Here is a 25,813-nt window from a genome sequence, read left to right as displayed (position 1 = left end):
CTGCAGGCTGCATTTCCCAAGCTCCTGGGTCGCTGGGTTCATGGAAGGCATTGGAGTGCTGGAGGAAGGAGGTGGAAGGATATTTCCACCCCCTCTCTCTCTGTCACAGATGGGGCTCAGGCAGCGGTTATATCTCTTCCTTGGCTCTACCTCCCACCAGCCAGGCCCCCTATGGTTTCAGCTTCCACTAGCCCCCTGTAGCCCCTGGGCTCCAGGACCACCTCCTTCCTTTGCCCTTCAGCCTAGGGGTAGCTTCCTGTTGTTGCTAATGTCTGAGTTACCTCACTATCCCCTATTTGACTTCTTAGATGCTTCATCACCTGTGTGACCAATTCCTGGCATTAAAAGCCCTCAGCTGTAAACGCCTAAGCGATTTCCATGTTCCTGGTTAGATCCCAATGGTTCAGGAGTGAAGCTGGAGCAGGAAAAATTGAATGTAGTTATCACAAAGAACTCCGTCCTCGAGGGATGAGAGAACTGACCGGACGCTTAATAAATATGTGTTGACTCAAAAGAAGAGAGAGAGAATCCACAGGATGGGTTTGGAAAAGGCTAAACATGGCTCTGTTTGAAGGCAGGGGTGATGAAGTGTCCTGTGAACTGCTGAGACCAGGGCAGGGTCCTCAGGCCTGGCTGTCCCTGTTTCTTGTCATCAAGGCACTGGGCATGCAGCTGGGTAGGGGACCGGAGCATGTCTGCATCTTTCTGCAATGGGCAGTTTGGATAGTCTGGGACTGAACCCTCCATCTTCCCTTCCCACTTTCTTGCCTTGTAAGAAGGAGCGATATTCCACAGCTCTGGTGACCTCCTTCCTTGCCTCCCTCCTTATCATTGATCTCAGCTAGTTGTAACTGGAAACTTGGATCTCAAGACCAGGGAAGTAAGGCTTTAGGACTATAAACCACTTCCTTCAGAGAAATTCTCCCTCTCAAAGGAAACAGGAAACCGGATACAATCAAAGGCACTGGGCACACTCCAGGGGCCAAATATTTAACGGTAACATTCCCCGGGGGAGTCTGGATCAGGGACCCTGGGGAGGGACTTGGATGTCTGGGTCCTAATAATCCTGCCTTGAATCTTGCTTGCTTCGGGACCTGTGGCATCGCCCACCAACTCTAAATATCAGTGTCACCAATCCCCAAAAGGGGGATCCATTGGACACCCTCAAGGCTAGTTTGCAGAACTATAGAGAGCGGGCCCAGACACTGAACTCCTTGAAAGAAGAGAGCTGGATAATTTAGTTAGGCTAGTAGCGTAATGGGCCTTGGAAATAACTCCTGGTCATGTTCTGAGGACAAACAACTCAACAGCCTGGTGGGAAAAACAATTATGTCTATGTATGTGACCCAGTAGCGTCCTCTATTCTGAACGTCCTCTATTCTCCCTGCTTCAGATTCAGAGCCCCTTCCTTGAATCTGGGAGTGAGCAGAAAAAACATAGCCCCTGACCTAAAGGAGTTCTCCATCTGATGGGGAAGGTATAGCCCCTGAGCAGAGGGAATGCCCAGTCCGATGGGAGAGCAGCCCAGGCTAAATAAAACATACGAGGCCAAAGTTCCTGGCGTCAACCCCAGACTGAAAGGTGGCACAGGTAACTGACATTGCAAGTTCTACCTCAGGCCTGTGTGCCTGTGACAAAGCCCCTCTCCTCTCTGGTTGCATCCTCTCATCCTTACAAAGAGGCGTTGGGATTTGTCCAGTGCCCCTGATCTAGAGGAGGCTGCAGGGGGTAGTGTAGGGAGGGAGGTTCTCAGGTTTGGGGAAGGCATATTTTCAAAGTACACTTGCCTACAATCCCAACCCTTTCCCGCAGTCCGGGGCATATCAGAATGTCCCCACATAGGCGATGGGAGGCCCAGGGACTGCACTTTGACACAATCCCCCAGGTAATTTTGAGATGCAGCCACCTCCTCCCCAGCCCCAGTCCTCTAACTCCTGAGACCAGTGCAGCCCCACATCCCAGTGACAGGGTGGTCTTCAGGGAGGAGAGTGTCTGACCTGAACTGTAAACTCAGGACAACTGGACCCAGACCTCAGCATTCCTGGCCATTTCCTGCTCTGAGATTTGATTCTCTCCAGCTCTTGGGGTAAGGCCAGGATGGTGAAAATACCAAGGGCAAATTACCCCACCTGCTGTGGGAGACTTTCTGATTCATTCGGCAGTATGGAAAAAAATTTTCCTGTCTGTATATGGATTTAATGACCTATGAGTGGCTGGCGCAGTGAGGCCTTACTGGGATGACCACTGTAGTAAAGGGGGCCAAATTTCTTTTCCAACCAAGTGGAAAGACCTGACATTATAGGAAAAGGGAGCTGATTGAATCATTCCCCAGCAGCCTCTCTGGTCTTTGCAGACAGTGGTCACTTTTAAGAGGTGGCAGGGAATCCTGCAGCCTGGCTGGCACATCAAGAGGGTGAGGGCAGGAGGGAGCTGGAAATGGGCAGAGCTCGCCAGGCTTGAGAGAGCAGGGGGCCCACGCTGCCCATCAAGGTGCCTGCAAGGACAGCAATGACATGAGGACCCCCAGAGCAGGGCAGTCCTCCCTTGGAGCACCTCACTGTGGTGGGAACCAGCAGACCTTGGTTCTGGTCCAGGCTTTGTTGGGAGGGAATGAGCGGGCCTTGGGTGAAACTCCTCTCCTTTGGGGGCATCTCTATCCTCATCTGGATAATGTAGGACTGAATGAGATGTTTCCCAAGCTCTGGCAGGTCAAGTTCCCCTCTTCTGAAATGTGTCAGATCATCTTATACAAAGAGGTGAGCTTGGCACTAGTGGAAGGAGGGAACACCAAAAACCAGTTTGGGGACAGGGATCCCAGGGGCAGTAGTTGAGAGGCACATACAACTCCCCAGAAGGGAGTCCCCCCTCTAAGGATTTCATGCTCCAGCTATGTGCCCCATGGAGAGGAAGATGGGGAGCAACATGGAATGGAAAGAGAAATAAATATTTGTTGTGAGTGAAGGAATGAAGAGTGCTGCTGAGCCAGATTTGAGTTCAAGCTGTGGCTCTACCAGTTAACAGCTTGTGGCCTTGACCAAGTAAAAATTCCTTGAGCCTTGCTTTTGTCCTCAGCATAATGGCACAAGAAGACTTGCTTGGCAGGCTCACTGGGACCATAAGGCCCCTCTGTGAATAGTGGCAACTGGTGCCTAGTGTTATCACCAGCCCTCTCCCAAGGATGTCCCCGACTCCCCCAGAAAATACAGTCAGCTCCTGAAGAGATACAAAACAGGTTGCAGTGACACAGACAAACAAAAAGTTATTTGTTTCACTTTGGAAAGACTGGTCACATGGCTTTAGTATCCATTTTGCACTCAGCTCTCCTACCTAACTCAACCCTGGTACAGAATTAGTCTGTGTTCCCTGATCTGTCTGCCTAGCATCTGAGTCTTGGGTGGGGAGCAGATAGGGATGTGGGAGCTTGCTGAGCCCAGCACAAACCCCACACAGGGCCCTGGAGAAGCCACACTTCCTGGCTAAGCGAAGTAAAGCTCTCTTGAGTAAGTGGCCAGTGTAGAGACTGGAGACAGGCGAGGCAGACTCAGGGGGAGCTCATGATGCCCCTTTTCCCCCCTCCCTTCTGCATATCTCCTGGCCTGTCTGGAACCACAGAGTACTCAACATCTGCCTGAAGGCCTGTTTCCCTCTAGGGACCATGATCCAACTCTGGCCAGAGAGACTATATAGATTCCAGAGCAGCCCAAAGGCAGTGGTCCACTGAGAGCCAGACAGCAGACCCAGTGCCCTAGTGCCCAGAGCCTGGAGTCACAGGGGCTAGCTTGGGGGACAGGGATGCTCGCCCTGAGGAGGCAACTGCTCTCATAGGGCTTGGGGTCTTTCTCTGCTTTAGCTGCCTGGGCCTTCAGGGCTCCCTAAAGTTCATAGCATCTAGCCCTCTATTCTAGAAAAAATGCAACAGATGGCAGAATGTGGGAGGAGGACAGAGAAGACAGGGAGACTTTTGTCCTCTTTCTAAAGAAAGGTCCCACCTTCACCCTCAGGCCTCCCTCCATTCCATCGCTTGTACTTTTACATCAGAAAGTCCTACCCAGGGGCTTCCCTGGTGGCGCAGTGGTTAGGAGTCCGCCTGCCGATGCAGGGGACACGGGTTCGTGCCCTGGTCCGGAAAGATCCCACATGCCACGGAGTGGCTGGGCCCGTGAGCCATGGCTGCTGAACCTGCGCGCCCAGAGCCTGTGCTCCACAACGGGAGAGGCCACAACAGTGAGAGGCCCGCATATCACAAAAAAAAAAAAGAAAGTCCTACCCAGGATCTAACTTCAGTCCCTCTTGCTGCACCACCACCCAAGGCAGTCCTGCTCTTGGGACCTGGAAGAAGTTGCAGTCATATTCTCCCAGGTTCTGGACTTTCTCCCCACTTCACATCCAGGTTGGTGGAATTTGGAGCCCAGATAACAGTGGTAAGAACCCCAGCACCCAGCAGTTTCCCATCATCCCTCCTTGGTGCCTCTTGTTGCTTTCTGTGTCTTACATCCCAACACGTGCCTATTCACTGAGCCCCACAGTGTGCGGGACCATTTACATGAAGCTGCAGGCCAGGCCCAATCCAGGAACCAGTGCAGCCACTCAGGTAGCATCACTCAGAAGAGTTTAGCAACAGCTATCAGCCCTGAGCCCTGCCCCACCCTGCCCCTCCAATGCCCTGCATTTGCTGCAGGTTTTCCTCCTCTTTTCTGCCCCAGCCCCGGAGATGAGCTGGGGATAAGGGGGATCCTGATGCAGTGGAAGGTGGGGAAGCACCCAGCCTTGCCCAGGTAGATACAGGCTGGGCATAGAGTCCCCTGCCCAGGACATCATGCAGCAGGATCCCCTGGATCAAGGTGGGAGCTGATGCCCTCCTCTTTCCCATGTGGGGCAATCAGTAAAATTATTTGTTTCCTCCCTGAGCATATAACTGCCAACCCCCAAGAGCAGGAGTCAGGTCTGGTTCAATGTTGTATTCCTAGCACCCACTGTGGTATCTGGTACACAGTAAGGCACACAATAATATTTTTAGAAAGGAAAATAGATTCATATAAAATGCTCAGTTAAAACCAGAGAAGGCGGAAAAGAGAAGGTAGGGGAGAAACAAACAACAAACCCAATGAATAGAAAAGTTACCAACACGGTAAACATTAATCCAATGATATCAATAACCACTTTAAATGTGAGTAAAGTAGGAAGGAGGGTAAGAGGAAGCCGCTTTGAAGCTTTTTGCTTCTCTCCACAACATCCCTCCTGGCAGGTAGAAGACCCTGCACCCAGCCCACCCAGATGAGGGACCTTCCATAGAATCCTTGAGATTTCCATTCCCAGTTTCTGTCCCAGTCACCCAGTCACTTTCCATTATAAGTCATCCAGCTTAATACATTAAGCCATTTAATTAGGTGGTTCTAACTACAAGACCAGCCCTTCCCCTCACAGCTGTCCCTGGGTGGAAGTAGGGAACAGTCTGTTCTCAGGGAGCTGCCCTACACCCCTGTGATTTGTGCCAGGATAACGGAGCAGCATGGAGCCGCTGGCAGCATCCCAGAGCAGGGGTCTGGAGAGGCAGCTTCTCTGAGCATTGATCAATGACCATATTTTCAGTCACTTCTGCCACTCTGCAAAGCCCAATAAATCACTCACATCTGCCACGACCCTCGATGAGGGAATCTCACATTATGATGTATGTGGGAGCAGAGGAAGCTTATTATATCGAAGCCTTTTTTCCCATCCACCATTCACAAAAACTTCAAAGTGCTGTGCTCAGAGCCACAAAAAAGAAAATGCAGATTGCTGACAATAATGGGTCTTGGGGACTCAACCAGGCAAGAATCAGGTAGGACAGGCACTGCAGGCACAGGGTGGGGACACCAAAGTGGCCTCCCTCACCCAGCCGATATTAATACCAACAATATGGGCCATTTGGAAGGTCCAACTCTAGGGTCCCCAACTTTCAAATCCCACAAAGGCCTGACCACCCAAAACTCTCCCTCTCTGACCTCCATAGCTGGCACCCACTATCTCCAACAGAGTTACACCAGTTGGCCAAGGAAGCAAAAGGCTCCAGATAACACAACACTGGCAGGCGTGTGACAGGCATTAGAGGGCCTGGGCTCTAATCAGACTCAAACTTGCTGTGTTAGCAGATTACATCACCTTTCAGAATCTTAGCTTCCTTATCCAAAATGGAGCTGATATCTGCCTAGCCCACCTCCCAGTGTTCCTATAGTAACCACTTGGCATTGAGCTTTACGTACAGTCTTTCCTTTCCTCTTCCCACAATCATCTTAGGAGGGAGGCAGCATCTCCACAGATGAGAAGACTGGGTAACTCCCTCAAGGTCACAGAGCTGGTGGTCAGAATTGGAGCTGCAACTCAGGTCAGCTGCGTCCCAAACCAGGGTTTTGTGTTTCACACAATAATATCCCCATGAGGCTGTGAGGACTTTGAGAATAGGGATTATAGTCTTATGTTCCCCAGTACCCCTTATTGTCCAAGCTTCTCAGACTGCAATGTGTGTGAGAAGCAAGGCCCAATGGCATTCAGCCTAACGCTGGCCCAGAAGTAACCCTCCCCACCCTTGTTTGGGGAGAAGCCTGTCTGAGGAGCCCAGAAAAAGGAAAGGCATTGTCTTGGACCCTGCAGGAAATAGGAACTCAAATCCCTGCCAGGTCCCTTGCAAACCACCTGTGTGACTTGTTTCTGTTAATGGACAGCCACCTCCACCATATGGAGAGAGGAAAGGCAGGGAGCCAGGGTGGGAGAAGGGAAGGCAAGAGGCTCCCCACCTCAGCGAAATGATAGTGGGGTGCACAGCTCTCCTCACAAAGCACTTCAGCTTGCCTGATAGATAGGGCAGATTTTGTTGTTGCCATTTTTTTTTTTTTTTTTTTTTGCGGTATGCGGGCCTCTCACTGTTGTGGCCTCTCCCGTTGCGGAGCACAGGCTCCGGACACGCAGGCTCAGCGGCCATGGCTCACGGGCCCAGCCGCTCCGTGGCATGTGGGATCTTCCCGGACTGGGGCACGAACCCGTGTCCCCTGCATCGGCAGGCGGACTCTCAACCACTGCGCCACCAGGGAAGCCCCTGTTGTTGCCATTTTACAGAGGCCCAAGAAGGTTCAGTGAGTGCCCAAGGCTATAGCTTGGCTGATTAGTGTTTGAGCTGAGACTGAGCCCAGGTTCCTCTGAACCTGGCCCAGTGCTCTTTGCGGCATGCATGCTACCTGTGGGTGGCAGAGAAGGTCTCCTGGAATCCCTCACAACACTCAGCCCTAGGACCCAGCCCAGGGTCGGCTGGGCTGCCTCTCTAGCCCACCTCCTCCATTCTCACTTCCACGGACCTCATGGGATTATTTCTGCTGCCATGATGTTAGCAACACCTCCTGATTTAGCTTCCCTGCACTTGTGATCGAGGTAGCTGTGCAAATGAGCACATGCAGGCCCTAGAACCTGAGAGAAAGCAGGCAGGGCTTAAAGGAAACCAGATGGCAGGTCAGGCCAGGCCTGTGCCCACTAGCAGCCTCTGTCCCAGAAATCTCAGCCCTCTTAGCTCGGCCTGTGCCAATTTCTCTTAACTGCAAAATCTTGTGTTCTGCCTCTATCTTAGCCTAGAAGCTCTCTGAGGACAGGGGCTGTGGTTCCCCACAGTCTGGAAATCCCTGAGGAGAGTAGCTGGGTTAGTGGGTATATCACAAGCAGCATTCACTTTGGTATCTGGTAAGCTGGTACAAATCCCAGTTTTGCTAACTACTAGCTGGATAACTATTTTCCAGTTCCTTTACCTCCCTGGTTCTCTTATTTCTTTATTTGTAAAAATGGTGTTGATGCCAGCCTTGCAAGGCTAAATAAAATTAAATATGCTACCAAAGAAGGCACTCATCACTGTTCCTGACATGGAGGGGACACTCAGCATGCAGGTACTCCCTCTACCCCAAGACCACATGTCTCCTTCCTCAGGATCCTCTCCTGTCAGGCAGCCCCTGGACTCACGGAGGAGCTTGAAGCAGAGGGGGACTGTACCCAGAACAGTGACAGAGCACACCTCACCTGTGTATACGGCTCTATGCACCTCCGAGCCGTGCCACGGCCACTTCCCCAGGTGGAGCTCACCAACGTTAGGCCACGGCATGCATGTAAAGGAACCTCTCAAGCCACAGTTGAGGGTGGCTGTATTAACTGTCTGCCCCAACCGCGACAGAGACAGAGAGACACACGTGTGCATGCCGCTACCCACCCATCGTCTTCCCTCCCATGAAACGGCAGGAAAGGGGAAGAACAAGCCCCTGTGATACTGGAGAGGGATGGTGGGTTTACATTATTTTCACGTGTAATCCCCTCAACAATCCAATGAGGAAGATGTCATTACTTCCATTTTACACGTGTAAAACTGAGGCTCAGAGAGTTTGGGCAAGATCATAGAACAAGTAAGTAGCAGAGTCAGGACTGAGAGACCAGCATTGCCAGCCTGACGCCTAAGGCACTCAGAGCTCTGTGCCTCTCAGCATCCCTTCCTTCCTCAGACTCAGCACACACACTGCGTGCTGGATCTTTGCAGCAACCCTGAGAAGTCAGGCAGGGACTGTGAGTCCCCTTTGCTGAGGAAGATGCAGCGCCGGGGAAGTGAGGTGGCTTGTCCAGATGGGTACAGCGGCAGACTGAGTTCCAGCCTCTGAGTTCTGGCTCCAGGTCTCTCTCTGTACTGAGTGAATTGGGGGATCAGGTCTCCCTGGTTTGGGAGGGGGTTCCCCTTTTCTTGATTCTCCTCCCAAGTTTTTTTTCCTTTAACCCTTGACAGTAGACCGAGCTCAGACTCAGGCCATGTTCTGACAGGAAGACTGCGGCCTAGAGAATGGCCCCTCCTTGCCTGCGTGGACTTCAGCGGTGGGAGGTGACAACCGCTCCTGTGCAGACCCCTTGAGGCCCTGGAGCTGCCCGTCATGGAGGAGTTAAAGCCCAGCAGTAGCCCACACATCCAGTCACTGTGAGTTCCCTCCCCACCAGGCCCAAGGCGCCCACCCACCTCGTGTGGTCAGGGAGCTGTTGGTGTGGGGCCTCCACTCCACTGAGTGCTGGAGATGCAGCACCGTCTCCCAGCAGCCAGGAGAGCTGTCTACAGCTCGAGCAGGTGGTAGACAGTGTGGCACGACACCCGAGGGGGAAGAGGGAAGAGGTTTTCTCTTTAAACGTCAGCTCCAAAGACAAACTCAGCCCCTCTGCCAGGCGTGCGGCAGCACCCACTTCCTGATCCTTCTTACTTCCCGGTGACAGTTGTGTCTGTCTCTTGGGTCTCTGCTCCACTCATGTACCCATAGCCCGGCAGCCAACATTAGCTCCTTCTGCCACCTCAGTGCCAGGCAGTCAGGCCAGCTCTTGGGCGGTACTCTGCAGGCCAGAGGACAGCTTGGGGTGGGGGTTTGGGAGCCTCCACACACACACCCAGAACCAACTCATCCCTGAACAATGTAGCCATTTTCCTTTTCTGAGAGCACTCCTTTATAGACAACTCTCTGCAGTAGGGATAAGGAATTGTGCCCATTCTATAGGTGTGGAAACTGAGACCCAAAGAAGTAAGTGATTTACCCAAAATCACCCAGCAGTAAGGTTGGAGTCAAGGCTCAAATGCAGGTCTTTTCATTCATCCATTCAATTGTTCATTCAACAATTCCAGTTACACTTAGATGTTGTGTGACTAATAATAAGTTGTTTAACCTCTCTGAGCCTCAGCTTCCTCAGAAAATGTGGAAAATAGGAATATATTATTACTATTAGAAAACACTATTAGTGCCTCTTCATAAAATTGTGCAAGGATTTAAATAAGAGAATCCACATAAAGTATTTCGCAAAGGCCTAGCAAACGTTAGGTGTTCGAGAGTCACTTGCTACTATTACCATTCACTTACTGGTCAGGCATTAGATACCAAAAATGGGCAGAAACCATGCTGGACACTGTGAAGGAGAGTTGAATAGGCTTGGACCCCACCCTCAAGTTGCTCACAGGCCAGTGAAGGAGGTTACCTCGGTGCAATCTGACAAGGGCTGTGTTACAGGGGAGCATGGGGAGCTGTAAACACACCAAAACAAGGAAGGTTTCTGGGAGGAGGTGTCATCTGAGTTGACTATTAACGAATGAGTAGGAATTAGGAAAGAAAAGGGAACAGATTTCTGAGGGGGGTGTGTGTGTGTGTGTGTGTGTGTGTGTGTGTGTGTGTGTGTTTTAGACATGGTCTTAGATATTAAACATCCTTCTTTCATCTTTCTCCTCAACTCCAAGGCCTGGACAGGTTAAGATATAACTGGCTAGGAGGCAGGGAAGGTGAGTTTTGAGCACAGGTAAAAGGTGGGGTGGGGTTGAGCATCCTAGGCTGGGGGAGTAACCTTGGCCCTGTGTACTTGTGTGTGCGCCAGCCTTGCTCAGGCCTCCTGCTGCGTGGCAGCTGGTAAATTGTCAGTCTTGCCCAAGAGACTGTGAGTCTGTGCCATTGAGGGCAGGACTTGTGTTGTCAGAAAACATTTCTTCACTTGAACATATAAACTGTGTTCCTACGTCAAGGAAGATTAATGGTGGGGGTAGGGCATGAGGATGGGGTGGGGCACAAACAGGAAAGAGATTAGCCTTGTTGGGACTCTTCCCAACAAGGCCTTGAATGGGGGACTGGGATGGGCGGGGGCAGGGGTGAGCAAGCAGAATTGAATGAAAGGTCTGAAAACCCAGGATATAATTTTTTGACCTTTAAAAAAAGCTATAGCTCCCTACACACACACACACACACACACACACACACACACACACACACACACACACCCCACTAAGAGCCTGAAGCCACCGTGGCCTCCTGTCATGATTACAGGTGATGACGGCAGAGGGAAGGTGTCATGCCTTCACACCCCTCTCTGGCTTGCTGGCTGCTCCCAGACTGTCAGCCCCTGAGCCTGACAGAGCTGCTGAGTGGTTTCTGCGTCTCTCCCCAGCCCTTGCTGGGCCATCTGAGAATGGCAGCCCCAGGAGCCCATAATGTGGGGTAGGGGGTGTTGTATTTACTCTGCAGAGGATGGGCCACCATGGCAGGTGTGTCTGCTGAGCACAGCAAGTCCCCAAACACACTGAATGTCTTCCTCCCCAGAGAGGATTTACGGAGCTGCCAGCCCCCAGCGGAGCCCTTGCTTCGGCTCCCTCAGAGGCCAGCCGTCCAGGAAGGGCTGGACAAGGCCTTGGGAAGACAAGCAGAGCTCAGGAGGGACTATTCACACCCTTTCCTCATAGAAACAGGAGCACGGGGACCAACAGGAGCTGAGCTGGGGGTCAGGAGGCCAGAATACTCCCCCCTAACTTGCCAGGTAAGCTTGAGCGAGACCCTTTACTCCTCTCATCTCCTGGGGACGTTTTAATGAAATAACCCTTCACTCTCCAGTACCTGCGTTTGCCCTCTGTGGGTGAATGTAAAATAACCAACTAACTTCTTCTCTACCTGGCTACTCAGTCTGCCCCACTAAGGCTTCCTTCCCCCCACAGACACTGATTCAGCCACCTATTGAGTGCCAGCCAGGCATGTGTTGTTAGGTACTGAAATACAATGAGCGAGGCAGATGGAGAGAACCACACCCTGCTCTCACAGAGTAGCAACTCATCTCGATGAGGACTTGTCCCAGTGGAACTACAGTGGCCACACAGCAAGTGGTATGTGAGAACCAAGTTTGGATTATTTGACGATAGTAACAGTCCCCATTTACTGAGTGCCTACTATGCACCAGGCTCTTAATGTATCTCATCCCTAAGCCTCATTACAACCTTTAGAGGAAGTATTAAGAAGCCTGTTTTGCAGAAGAGGAAATGGAGGCTCAGAAAGGTTAGGTAACTACTCCAAGATGACACAGTTCCAAGTACCTGAACTTTCTGTCTGGGGAGACCGCTCTTAACCCTTCGTTCGACTCGCGTACCTCCATAAAGCAGGGGGAGAGAGATGTGTCTCTGAAAAGGTGATCGTTAAAAATATCTGGGGTAAAATAAGTCATGGGAATGTAATATACAGCATAGGAAATATAGTCAATAATAGTGTAATAACTTTGTATGGTGACAGACAATAACTAGACTTATCCTGGTGATTATTTTGTAATGTATAAAAATATGAAATCACTATGTTGTACAACTGAAATATTGTAAGTCAATTATACTTCAATAAAAAAATGAAACAAAAAATCTGGGGTAGAGGGGCTTTTTTTCAACAGACCTTTCCCTCTGGTGCCCCCAAGAGAATCACTGCCTGGGACACTGCATTCTAGCTGGGTGGGTGTGCAGCAGAGCTCTTGGTTCCACTGGGCTAGAAAAAAGGGCTAAGAAGTAGCTCTTGCTCTGCTGTAGTCTCGGCCCCTGCTCTCCCAGGGGTGGGAAGCAGAGAATTGGAAGCCTGTGGACTCTGAGAGCAGGCTGCATGGTGAGAGCTGCAAGGTCTGGCCCTCAGGTTCTGCACCAACCTCACCAACTGCACTGCAAAGCTTTCTCTGCTACACAAGGCAAAAGATAGTTTCTGCACAGAAGAGCTGACAGTGCTCCACCAAGCCGTCCAGAGCGACAGAGGCCCTGTCCCCGTGTGCCCTATGCTAGCCTTGGGGCTCCCCCAGCCCTCCTGCTTTGCCCATCAGGGCTAGGCTGGAGCCGATACTTGATAACTGCCTGCTTATTGACTGACCATCTTCTCTGCTGCATTAGCTGAAACTGGGCCACCCAGTGCCCAATATAGCAGCTGTGAGAGGACCCTGCTGAGAAACTGGGGAGCAGCGACCACGGTGCAGGGGATTAACACAATCCCCAGTGCCAGGCCACTAGTGGGTTCCAGCGATGAGGGTGGGAAATGAGGCTGTGGAGGCACAGAGCATCCAGGGAGAGTGACCACCTGACTGAGGATGGGTAGAGAATTGGGGGGCCTTAGCTATCACAGAAGCTACTGTGTCTCATTCTGAATAAAGCCTGGCAAGAAGGACGAACCCCCAACTCTGCTGTCTCCTTCTGGAAGCTTTAGGGAGCCCAAAGCCACATGTCCTTATTGCTGTGGTTTCAGCCTAAGAAAGCCAAAAGCCTGCTGAGAAGTGAGGTGGGAACAGTAGATGGGGCAGCTAGAGGCACCCAGGAAACTTGCTGGATATTTGAAGGACTCCTTCTTTGGTGCTGCATGAGGCAAAAGGGGGCCCATCTGTTGGACCACATGAAGGGACAGAAGCTGGGGAACGAGCAAGAGAGACCACTAGTGGACCTGCCATTATATCACTACCACTTGAGTACCTACTAGGATCTGAATCTTCTCCCCATCCCTCCCTTCCCCACCCTTCCCTATCTCCAGAATTGGCACCCCATCCACCCTGTGGCGTCAGCCTTAATCCTGGGGAGTCATACTTGATCCTTCTCCCATTCTGTACATCCAGTCCATCACCAGTTGGTTCTAACTCTAACATGGAATAAAACCTATTTGGTTGTGATATATTATCCTTTTTATGTGTCACTGGATTTGATTTGCTAATATTTGGTTAAGGACTTGACATTTTAAAAATGTAATCTGGATAATGTCATTCCCTGCTTAAAGCACTCAAAGGCTTCAATGTGTACCTAGAATCCTATCCAAACTCTTGACCATGAACCACATGGCCTATAAGGCCCTACCTTAGTCCTTGAGCCCTGTGAGGGCTGGACTGACACAGGGTTTAGAGAAGCCAACAAGGGCCAGGCACAGTCAATTCCAGGATGGCTTCCTTCCTCAAATACTTCTCAAGTTGTAATTGTAGCTACCTCCTTGTTGATCGGTGTCTTGGCTCTCTCCCAGCTAGTCTCTAAATTTCATGAGGGCAGGGACCAGGATCGACTTCTTGGCCATGATAAGATACCTAATGTCTGGCATGGAGTCTGGTGCTTCTGAATTAGTGAAGGAGTGAACTTGCTGCCTCCTCCATGCCTGGGCCTGTGCATCTGAACACTCAAATTTATCACCATGAACTTCAGGTGGGCCCTTAATGCTGCCTCCAACTATACTAGACTTTCTGAGTCTAGCCTTTCTCCTACTTCCCAAAGAATTATTTCACACTTGCTACTCTCTCCATCACCTCCTCCCTCTCAGCTGATGACCTCGCTTCCCACTTCACTAAGAAAACCGAAACACTCCGAAGAGAACGTCACCTACCAGCACCCACATACCCTGCCTTTCTGCCTCTTGGATGATCTCCAGGCTCCTCTAAAGCCAATCCCTCTGTGTTTGCCCTAAGTCCCAGCCCTGCTTGCCTAAACAAGGACATCAATCCAGAAATTCTATCCTTTGCCCTATCATTAGTTTTGCACTCTCTACTAGATGGTCTTAGTCAGTATACAGACATACTAATGTCCCTTCTTCGCAAACAACAAAGCAAAATGCCTTATTTCCACCTCTCCTGACAGCTCTTGCCCCATGCCTTTACGCTCTGCAACAAAATACCTCAAAAAAGTAATCTACGCCAGCTGTTTTCAATTCCATTCCTCTTCTCTCCTGAGCCCTCTCCAACTAGACTTTCTGCTCCTACCACTATTAACATTGCTCTTGCTAAATCCAATGGTAATTCTCAGTCCTCATCTCACTTGACCCATTGGCAGCCCTTGACAGCCAATCTCTTGCTCCTCCTTCATATACTCTCTACTTGGCTTCTAGGACACCACACCTGGGGCTCTGGGTTTCTTCCTATATCTGTAGCTCTCCTTAAGTCCCTTTTGCTGGTGCTTCATCATCTCCCCAAACTCTCAATGCTCAGTCCTTGGTCCTCTCCTCTGCTTTCTTAAACTTTTAAAAAAAATTTTATAAAATTTTGAAAGGTTACTTTCCATTTACAGTTATTACAAAATATTGGCTATATTCCCCATGTTGTACAATACACCTTTAAGCCTATGTTACACCCACTCCCCCACTCCTATATTGCCCCCACCCCTCCCACCCACCGCACTGGTAACCACTGGTTTGTTCTCTATATCTGTGAGTCTGCTTCTTTTTTGTTACATTCACTAGTTTGTTGTGTTTTTTAGATTCTACATATAAGTGATATCATACGGTATTTGTATTTCTCTGACTTATTTCACTCAGCATAACGCCCTCCAAATCCATCTATGTTGCTGCAAATGGCAAAATTTTGGTTTTTTTTATGGCTGAGTAGTATTCCATTGTATATATATACCACATCTTCTTTATTCATTCATCTGTTGATGGACACTTAGGTTGTTTCCATATCTTGGCAATTGTAAATAATGCTGCTATGAACATTGGGGCGCATGTATCTTTTCGAATTAGTGTGTTCATTTTCTTCAGATATATACTCAACAGTGGAATTGCAGGATCATATGGTAGTTCTATTTTTAGTTTTTTGAGAAACCTCCACACTGTTTTCCACGGTGGCTACATCAATTTACCTTCCCACCAACAGTGTAGGAGGGTTCCCTTTTCTTCACATCCTTTCTAACATTTGTTATGTGTGTTCTTTCTGTTGACAGCCATTCTGACAGGGTGAGTTGATATCTCATTGTGGTTTTGATTTGTATTTCCCTGATGATTATCTTTTTATGTGTCTTTTGGCCATCTGCATTTCCTCTTTGGAAAAATGTCTATTCAGTTATTCTGCCCACTTTCCAATCAGGGTTTTTTTTTTTTATGTTGACTTGTGTGAGCTGTTTACATACGTTGACTCTTAATCTCTTATTGGTCATATCATTTGCAAATATTTTCTTCCATTCAGTAGGTTGTCTTTTTGTTTTGTTGATGGTTTCCTTTGCTATGCAAAAGATTTTAAGTTTAATTAGGTCCCACTGGTTTATTTTTGTTTTCATTTCCATTACTCTAGGAGATGGATCCAAAAAAGTATTGCTGCAATTTATGTCAAAGAGTGTTCTGCCTATGTTTTTCTTCTAGGAGTTTTATAATATCCGGTCTTACATTTACATTTTTAATCCATTTTGACTTTATTTTTGTATATGGTGTTAGAGAATGTTGTAATTTCATTCTTTTACGTGTAGCTGTCCAGTTTTCCCAGCACCACTTATTGAAGAGACTGTCTTTTCTCCATTGTATATTCTTGCCTACTTTGTCATAGATTAATTGACCATAAGTGCATGGGTTTATTTCTGGGCTCTCTATCCTGTTCCATTGATCTATGTGACTGTTTTTGTGCCAGTACCATACTCTTTTGATTACTGTAGCTTTGTAGTACAGACTGAAGTCAAGGAGTGTGATTCCTCCAGCTCTGTTCTTCTTTCTCAAGATTGTTTTGGCTATTCTGGGTCTTTTGTGTTTCCATACAAATTTTAAAATTATTTGGGGGCTTCCTGGTGGCACAGTGGTTGAGAGTCCACCTGCCGATGCAGGGAACACGGGTTCGTGCCCCGGTCCGGGAAGATCCCACATGCTGTGGAGCGGCTGGGCCCATGAGCCATGGCCACTAAGTCTGCGTGTCCAGAGCCTGGCTCCACAATGGGAGAGGCCACAACAGTGAGCGGCCCGCGTACCGCAAAAAAAAAAAAAAAAAATTATTTGACCTAGTTCTGTGAAAAGTGCCATCATTATTTTGACAGGGATTGCACTGAATCTGCAGATTGCCTTGGGTAGTATGGTCATTTAAACAATATTGATTCTTCCAATCCAAGAACATGGTATATCCTTCCATCTGCGTATGTCATCTTCAATTTCTTTCATCAGTGTCTTACAGTTTTCAGAGTACAGATCTTTTGCCTTTTAGGTAGGTTTATCCCCAGGTATTGTATTCTTTTGGATGCGATGGTAAATGGGATTGTTTCCTTAATTTCTCTTTCTGATACTTCACTGTTAGTGTATAGAAATGCAACAGATTTCTGTATATTACTTTTGTATCTTGTAACTTAACCAAATTCATTGATGAGCTCTAGTAGTTTTCTGGTGGTGTCTTCAGGATTTTCTATGTATAGTATCATATCATCTTCATCCTCTTCTTTATTTCTACTTTCTCTCCTGGGGATCTCATCCAGCCTCACGTATTTAAACACCATCTACATGCCAATGGCTGTCACATTTACATCCCCAGCCCAGACCTTCCTCCTGAACTCCATCCTTGTATATCCATCCAACTGCCTGCTCAACATTCCACCGAGGCATTTAATAGATACACAAAACTCAACGTGTCTAAATCTGAACTCCTTTTATTGCTCCCAAAACTTGTATCACCTGCAGCCTTTCCCACCTCAGATGATGCACACTCTATATTTCCAGTTGCTTAGAACTAAAAGTTTGGTCATACTTGACTCTTCTTTCTCTCACACCCCATATCCAATCCATAAGAAAAATTTTTTTTCTTCCAAATACATCCAGAATTTAAAAATCGTGACACATTCATTCAACGGAATTCTAACAGCAATGAGAAAAAACAAAACAAACAAACAAAAAAAACAAGCAAAACCTACTATTTTGCTCAATAGTATGGATGAATCTCAGACATAATTTTAAGTTTCAGAAGCCAGACAGAAAAGAGTATATACTACTCAATTACCTTTATAAAAGTTCAAGAACAGGCAAAATCAATCTATAGGTAGCCTGGGCAGCTGGTAGCCTCCTTGGGGCTTGAGTTAAGAAGGAGGTTGAGGCTGAAGGGGTGATTCATGCAGCTCAAAGAGCCAGGTATCCTCCTTCCTCTCTGTTCTGTGACCATCCTGCCAAATAAGGCCAACCAGAAAGTACCATACTCCAAGCCCTCTACTCTAGGGACTGCTCTCCTCACTAAGACACAAAGAAACAGGATGCCCAGGCCTAAGAGGAATAGAGACTAGGTAATATGGACTAGACTTGGGGCCCAGACAGTCCTGCCCTACCTAGCCCAGAAGGGCAAATGGGCAGAGAAATGCCAGGTGCACCTCTGGGGTTTTGCAATTTTGGTGAAACTGGGCAGGAGGAGCAGGGAGAGTTGGAGGAAAGGGAGTTGGGAAATATTTAACCTTATAAGAAAATCCTTACAGACAGAAGCTGTGCTATCTACTAGGAGGCAAAACCCAAAGTTCTAGGCTTGGCTCTGATCCTACAAACAATGTGAATTGTGGGTATCACTGTAGTGTTATTTGTAAAAATTAAAAATCAGTAACAATCTAGTCAAAATTATAAAAATGAGTCATACAAAATATAAAAGTCATATAAAATATGATAATCATTTATTCAAAAAAACTACTCTGTGCCAGGCATGGGGGTTACACAGGTATGTGAGCAGATGTGGTCCTGGCCCTTTTGGTGCTTACCAAGCCCAGAAAAACTACCTGGGCCAGGAGAGATGGGGAAGGAAAAATAGATCCACCTGGAGTAACTAACAGAGGAAATGAAACTGGTCTAGCGGGGGAGGGGGTCAGAGAAGGCCTCCCTAAGAAGGGGCTGTTTTAGCTAAGACCTAAAAGATGAATAAAAAGACAATCCAATATTATACCATTATAAAAATCCTTACAAAATATTCTTTATTGACATGGGGGAAATGCTTATAATGTAACATTAAGTGTATAAAATAGGATATAAAAACCATAGATGCACCCAACTATGCAAAAATAATTATCTAACATCTATCTATCTGTCTATCTATCTATCTATCTATCATCTATCATCTATATATGTTGGAAAACTTTCTGGAACACCAGAAATTTAACAGTAGTGATCTGCAGGTGGCAGAATTACTGGTTATTTTGTCATCTTTATTCTTTTCTATATTTCTCAAATTTTTAACAATAAACATGGATTGATTTTATGCTTGGAAATAAATATCAAACACAACACAGCCTCCAAGGCTCTGCCCCATGACCTCTGGGTAGAGGGGTTCTTCAGAAAGTATCCTGGCCATTCCCTTGCTTCCAAGCAGCACTCCTAAAGGACTCATTCCAATGTCAGCTGGGAGAAGCTTTCACCACCGATACTAATCTGGATTGCCCAGAGCACTCTTTAGCATAATCCACCTGAAGGCTATCCCTAGTTCAAACAAAGAAGTTACCTTTTTAATCACAAAGTTGACATCCTTCCATCACTTTCCCCCACTAAGCCCACCACTAATTTGCTGACTTAACCTGTGGAGGCTGAAATTTCTCTGTTCTGTTCCTTGCAGGTAAGCCTTTACATCAAAGGCTGGGGAGCCAGAGTCAGAATTAGGAGAAAAGAGCCTGTGGCTGAGTGACCTTGAACATGCTGGAACTCTAGGCCTCTGTTTCCTCTTGTCCAAATGTGAGGGAGTTGGGCATCAGGGCTTGCTATCACTCCTCTTCTATCTCAGCCACTCTAGGCCAATGACTAATCCATCCGTACAGGAGCTAGAGATGGCCTACCTCTGCTGAAAGCAGGTGGTACCACCAGAGAGCAACTGTTCTGGGACCCTGAGACCACAGATGGTCACCTGCTGCGGTGCAAGCACAGGAGGCACTTTAGTTGTCCAGAAAAGCCCAGGCTAGCTGGGGGGTCGGGGGAGAGGGCTAAACTGATGCCTAAAAGCAAACATATGTTAATCTACCAGATCTCTTTCCCAGAGCTCTGGTCCAGCAGTCTGGCCTCCCCCACACTCTGCTGTACTTCCCTGGTCAGCAGCCCAGTTGGGAAGGCCTCCAGCTGTGGACAGAGGCAGGGCTGCCAGGGGCTCAACTGCCCACTGGAGTGAAGGTGAGGAGGGAGGGAGAGGCACCAAGCATGGGCTGGAGCAGAGTGCAGAGGCCATGGCAAAAATCAGAGGGGAAAAATCACCCCCGCTGACAGCCGTGAGGAAACTGCTCCATAAATCCTATAGCTTCTCGAGGCTGATTCAAAACACATATGGGCTCACCGGTTAAAGGCATCTCTGGTAGACAGACTTGGATTCAAATCCTGTCTTGGCTCCTGATAAGATGTTTGGGAAAATTACTGAACCTTCCTGAGCTTTAGACCTCAGTGTATCTATAGACGTGTCTAGAATGGGGATAACAATAACCTTTACCAGCAAGAAACTATGAGCATTATATGAGATAAAACTATAAAAATATAGCACTGTGGGCTTCCCTGGTGGCGCAGTGGTTGAGAGTCCACCTGCCAATGCAGGGGACATGGATTCGTGCCCCGATCCGGGAGGATCCCACATGCCGCGGAGCGGCTGGGCCCGTGAGCCATGGCCGCTGAGCCTGCGCGTCCGGAGCCTGTGCTCCGCAACAGGAGAGGCCACAGCAGTGAGAGGCCCGTGTACCGCAAGAAAAAAAAAAAAAAAAATATAGCACTGTGCCTAGCTCATAAGCACTAGGAGCTAAAAAACACAACACAATCTTCCTAGGATTTCAACACAGTATTGGCAGGAGTCATGGTCAGGAAGAACTATAGAAAGTTAGAACTGAAAGGAACCTCAGAGACCTCGAATCCAGAATCCATTCCCTTCATTTAACAGACGGTGGCAGGGGGTGTGGTGGCAAAGAGGAGGCTCAGGGATTGAATAACCTAACCAAGAAGGTTGCACAGCTAGTTTGTAACAGCAAGGTTCAAACTCAGGTATTTCTGACTCCCAAATACCCATCACCCCTTCACCCCACACCAACCCATCTGGTCACAGACAGACCTTGCTCAGGTCTCCTTCCCACAGAGAGGGCTGTGGTGGTCAGGGAGTGGCACTCCTCCCCATAACAAGCCCCCTGGAGTAGGTATCAAGTTGGCACAGAGTGCCCCCAAGAAAACCCAGGGATTCCCTAGAAGTAGGAGCTGAGGGGAATGGGGTATCCATTACCAAGCATGTGGAGGTGGCAGGCAAATAACCTGTAAAATACATGTAAATAACCACAGGTTATTGATGCGTCAACAATTTAAGCTATTTTTTTTGTAACTGGATCACACTATACCAAGTGAACCTTTTTTCCTCTTGGCTTTCTGCCAAGTGGAAGGAAATAAAATTTGTGGTTGACTGACCAAATCATGCCTTGCTTGGTGAGGGGCCCAGCTGACTCCTGTCACTGAATGCCTCATACATGCCTCACCAATGCTTGAGCAGTATTGCTCCCTGGTTCCCAGGCCACATCTACCTCTGACTGGCTTGTCAGGGCATGGAGCCAGGCACCTGGGGACCTCCAGCAGAAAGGTGTTCTCCCAGACCCAGCAGCCTGCTGACTCCAGCTGCCCAGAGGGCAGCAGCACATGCTGTTCCTCCTGCGGGGGCACCTGGAGTGACCCATCACCTCAGCCCAGCCTCCAGGATCCCAGCTTTGGAAGCTAGGCCCAGCAGCCTTTCTCTAACTCAGGAGAAAGACATCCATCTCTCAGGCACTACTGGAGTGTGGCTCTGAAGGAGCCACCTGAGCTGATAAGGGCAGTTGTGGTCAGGGCCCTGAGGTAGAATGCTGGGAAGATACAGGCCACAGCACGATGGTTAGAGGTTAGGCCCCTGGAAGGCCTGCCTGAGGCACAACCATGTGAGCTCTGAAAACTCATCCAATTCAATCAACATTTACTGAGTGTCTGCTATGCGCCAGACACTATGCTAGGCATTCTGGAGAATTTGTACAAACGAACAAAATGTGGCCACTGTCCAGGTCGCTGCACTTGAGGCATGACAGTCTAGCAAGGGAGAAAAACATGTATAAATATAACTTAACAGTACTTTGACACCTCCCTGAAAATGTGGTATGTCTTGTGTGCCCATGTGTGCGTGCATGTGTATAAGGGCATATGTGCTGTTATGTAAAAGCATCAGTGTGGGGGGGTGAGGGCGCAGGGCTTGCCTATTCAGACCCACTTTGAGCCATATGTTAACAATGATAATAAAACTACAAAATAAACGTACCACTTATGGTTTGCATATACCGCCAGGTGCATTATACAGTACCACGTGCTTTATATGTAGGAGTTTATTATATTCTCCCAATCACCCTAGGAAGAAGGTACTATCATTAATGTCTCCTTTTATTGACGTGGAAGTTAAAATTGAAGGAGGTTAATAAGTGACTTTCTCAAGGTCATACAGCTAGGAATTCACAGCAAGGATTTGAACCCAGGCCTGCATTCTTAGCCTCTATGCATACCTCTGCCTTGGCCCTCCAACGATAGCTCCTAAAGACCCCCAGTTCTTCAAGGCTGGGGCAAGGAGCAACAGAAGCTGTCTTCTGGAAGAATGAGCCTGCAATTCTGCCAGCACAGCCATCCCCATCCCCACAGGACAAGGAGGGCACATTCTGTGGGCCCGTGACCTCTGTTACATCACGACTAGGCCTTTGGTTTGCCTTGGCACCCACTCAGTAGACCAGATTTCTTAAGCAGCCTTCCTATATTCACGTATCTGCATGACTTTCCTAATGTGGCAACACTTTGTTATAATCACCAGGCTCAGAGGCCCAGCCCACGCTAATGGGTTGAAATCAGGTTCATTGGTATATAGCTCAGTCACAACCTGGGGCTAATGGCAGCATGAAGGCCCCTCAGCGGCTGAGCTTACAGGGTTTCTGGGCTGCCTTCCCTGTCTTCCCTTCTCTCCTGAGCAGCAGTCTTCACCTCACCTTCCCTGGGAAACTTGGAGGTTGTGAAGGAGGTAAACAGGGCAGGAACACTGCCATCAGGGGGCTGGGACACTGGGGGAATCAGGAAGGAAGGGGAGTAGTGGAATCAAGCCTCTGCTCCCAATCAGCTTCAGGAGGTTCTCTGGATCTGTTTCCCCTTTACCAGCTCCTACTTCATCTCCCTATAGGATCACGATGAAAAGAGGAAAACCATGGTGCATTATAAAATCTTTGAAAACTTAAATGTGTACAAATGTAATGCAAACAGGAGAAACATGGGTGCCTAGGCCTGCCTGGGCAAGTTGTCAGGTGAGGCCAGAGGCTCCATGTCCCAGGTATGGAAGCTACTGCAGGGACAGCAGGTGCTGAAGACGTCTAGAACTCCGTAGTAGAAAGGGAATCTGCTGGTGAGAGGATTTAACGAGGGGGCAAGCACGCCTCATAAGAATGTCCCAGTGAGGCCAGCACTGGCAGTGTGGCCAGGCATTTGCTGGCACTTGGTGGCCCAGGCACTGCCTGGTGACAAGATTATGGCCTGGCAGGCCCAGGGAAAGAGCCCCAATGTGGACTGGACACTTGCATGACAGGACTGCCACTATTAGGTCACCCACCCTGGTGCTGCCTGGACATAGCATAAGCACCTCTGCTGTGACCGGAAAGACAACATGGTTTTGCAACACAACAGGAACATTAAGAGCCTGCCTCCTCCTGCCTGCAACAGAGATCCCATAAGTGGGAGTTGGGCAGAGGTAGTCAGACTGTCTGGGTTCAACAGGATAGCCCTGGGGCAGGGAGCTGGCTAGCACAAGCGTATCTGCAGAACAAGAAAGAGTATCCTCAGGAAGCTTTCCCAGTTCTGGTTAGAGAAGCAGCACTCCTGTCCGTGGTGTGCCACCCTAAGCCCACCCTAGCAATCTGCTCTGCCCCTTCCACTTCCCTCGAACTGGTGGAGATCAGCTCATTCCCAACCAGGGCTCACTGTCTACCCCGCACCCCCCGCCCCCGCCCCACCCCAGGCCAGGCTGAACAGGCAGCCTCAGGTTCCCTGGCCGGGTCAGGAGAACAGTAGAGCTTCAGCTCTGGGGTCCTGAGCACTGCCAGGTTCACATTCCTCCAGCCAGCCAGCCCCCTCCTGCTTCAACTTGAGTTCAGCCTGATACTGCAGGGCAGAGGAGAGGAAGGCAGAGTGAGGGCTGGGGCACAACGGCCCAGAGAATATCCAGCTTACTTGGGGTCTTATGCTCTACCTTTTATCCTCTCTAGATGGCCCTCAAGCCACCCAGCATGGGGCACAGCAGGTACCCTCAGCTGCTCTGGACTCACCTGAGCGGGATCTTGACACGGAGGTAGCGGTCGACAGCGATTGCCAGCAGGGCCAAGATGGAGCTCTGAGTGAGGATGAGGACAGGGCAGGCGACCATGAGGCAGGTGTGGAAGTAGGTCTGTGGCCCAATGTTGATGAGGATGGCAAGTGGGATGACCAGAGCGCCCACTGCCACATCAGCCACTGCCAGTGACACGATGAAGCAGAAGGTGGCATCCCGCAGTGCCTGGTTCACCTTCACTGCCCAGATCACCAGCACGTTCCCAGGCACGGAGACCAGGGCGATGAGCACCTCGATGCCAATATATGCGGCCTGGAAGGCCGAGATGGAGGGCGGCATGGTGGGCACAGGCTGGGCACATCAGCAGACAGGCACCAAGGGGCAGGAGGCAAGCACCTGTGGTCACGGAAGCCTGGGGTGGGAAGGTCTGCCTGGGAAGGGGAGGGGAACCCAGGCAGCTCTGGACGTCCAGCTGCCCTTTGGAGATGTGCCCCACTTGGCACATCTAGTGCCTGCCCAAGCTGGTGGGGTACCCTAACCCTTTCTCTGCCGGATCTTTGTCCCCTCCCCTTATCAGTCCCAGCGGATCCATTCGACAACATAAAAGAGCAGCACTCACTCCTCCACCGGCTATTTTATCAGGTGTGAGGCAGTTCCCAGCACACACTCACCCCACAGGGGTCCCCAGTGCCTGGCTCTGCCTACCCGTGCCCACAGAACAGGATGCAGGGAGCTCACCATCCTGTCTGCTGGTGGCCAGGGAGTCCCAGAGGCTGTGCCCAAAGTTCCGGACACCTGGTGCCACTCAGGGCTTGAGGCCGCGCCAGGCAGGGCTGGGCTCTCAGCACCGCGCGTAGCAGTTCACGGTCCTCCAGGCTCCCGCCGCAGAGCTCCTAGCCGGGCCTTTCAGGCAATCACATGGTGCGGCAGAGGCTCAGCCCGGACGCTTTTAAAGAGGTAGCGCCCCTATTTCGCACCTGGGACTGGTCTGGCAGACGTGGGTCTGGAGGACTGAGCCCAGCAACAAGCCAGGGTGCGCGGTCCCCTCTCCCCAGCTTGCAGTGCACACATGCCCTGCGCCCACCCACCAGAGGCACTGCTGGCTCCTGCTTCCTAGCAGTCCCCGGTCCCGGTCTGGCTCTGCCAGGGACCCTCGCACACACCCTGCCCCAAGGGGGCATTCTAGTCGCCTCTTTCAACCCTTTCCTGCATCCCCACTGGGGATGACCCGGAGGCGAACTGAGGTACAGACTTACCCAAGGTGACCAAAGCTGGCAGAGCTCCTAGCCACCTGAACGGTTCCGTCCAAGCGCCCTCCCAGCTCCACGCCTTGGGCAGCTCCAGGGATGCCTGAAGAATCCAGGGCCAGCCTGTCAGGTCCAGAGGGATGGCAGCTATCTGGGACTCCACTCGGGCACCCGGCGCCTCCGTCGCCCACGGCGCCAGAGCTGAGTGGCAGTCGGGCTCCGCACAACCGGAGGGGGTGGGGGCGGCGGCGGCACCGCGGGGCCCCTCCCTCCTGGCCCTCTGTCTCCTCCCCCATCCCCTCCTCTAAACAAAGGCAGTGATTCTGGGCGAGAAAAGCTGGGAAATGTGAGCTTGTCGTAGGGTTTGATGTGTGAAGCCTGTCTCAAGAATGGACAGCGGAGCAGCCTCCCTGTGTTCACTCTCCCTCTCTTCTCACAAGTGGGGTGTCAGCGATCCCTCCACCGGTCACAGCAAGGCATCTCACCTGCAAGACTCCAGGATGCCCCCCTTCTCCATTTCCCCCAACAGTCAGTTGGAAGTCCTGGCACACTCCCAGACCCCTCAGTCCTGAAACCCTGCTTTCCCATGAAATCAGCCCCTGCATAGTCCAGCACGCATTGCTTTGCAGGCTCTATCCTGAGTAATTATGTTCCTTTCTCCTCTATCTAGTAATTTCCTTTTTACAGAAGAGGGCACTGAGGCTCAGAGAAGTTACCTAGCTTCACAAGGTCATCTACATCAGTGTCACCTCCTCGTGTGCCCCTTTTCTTTCCTC

At 49.9% G+C, this 25,813-nt stretch overlaps 1 protein-coding gene across 1 annotated transcript in view; it reads right to left on the bottom strand.

Moving 5' to 3' along the window:
- ADORA1 (adenosine A1 receptor) overlaps window positions 1–25,220 on the bottom strand; it is a 35,472-nt gene extending 10,252 nt beyond the window's left edge. Inside the window, exons 1-2 of the mRNA XM_060128965.1 lie at window positions 25,047–25,220; window positions 23,789–24,186 (exon numbers count right to left, since the gene is read on the bottom strand). Of these exons, the coding sequence (XP_059984948.1) occupies window positions 23,789–24,129 (341 nt within the window). The 5' untranslated portion in view covers window positions 24,130–24,186; window positions 25,047–25,220. The remainder of the gene's footprint in view (window positions 1–23,788; window positions 24,187–25,046) is intronic.
- Between the last annotated feature and the right edge of the window lie 593 nt (window positions 25,221–25,813).

This window comes from Lagenorhynchus albirostris, chromosome 2, assembly GCF_949774975.1.
Source record: "Lagenorhynchus albirostris chromosome 2, mLagAlb1.1, whole genome shotgun sequence".
Lineage (NCBI taxonomy): Eukaryota > Metazoa > Chordata > Mammalia > Artiodactyla > Delphinidae > Lagenorhynchus > Lagenorhynchus albirostris.
Note: the sequence above shows the minus strand (reverse complement) of the source record. Positions and strands in the feature narration are given on the sequence as shown.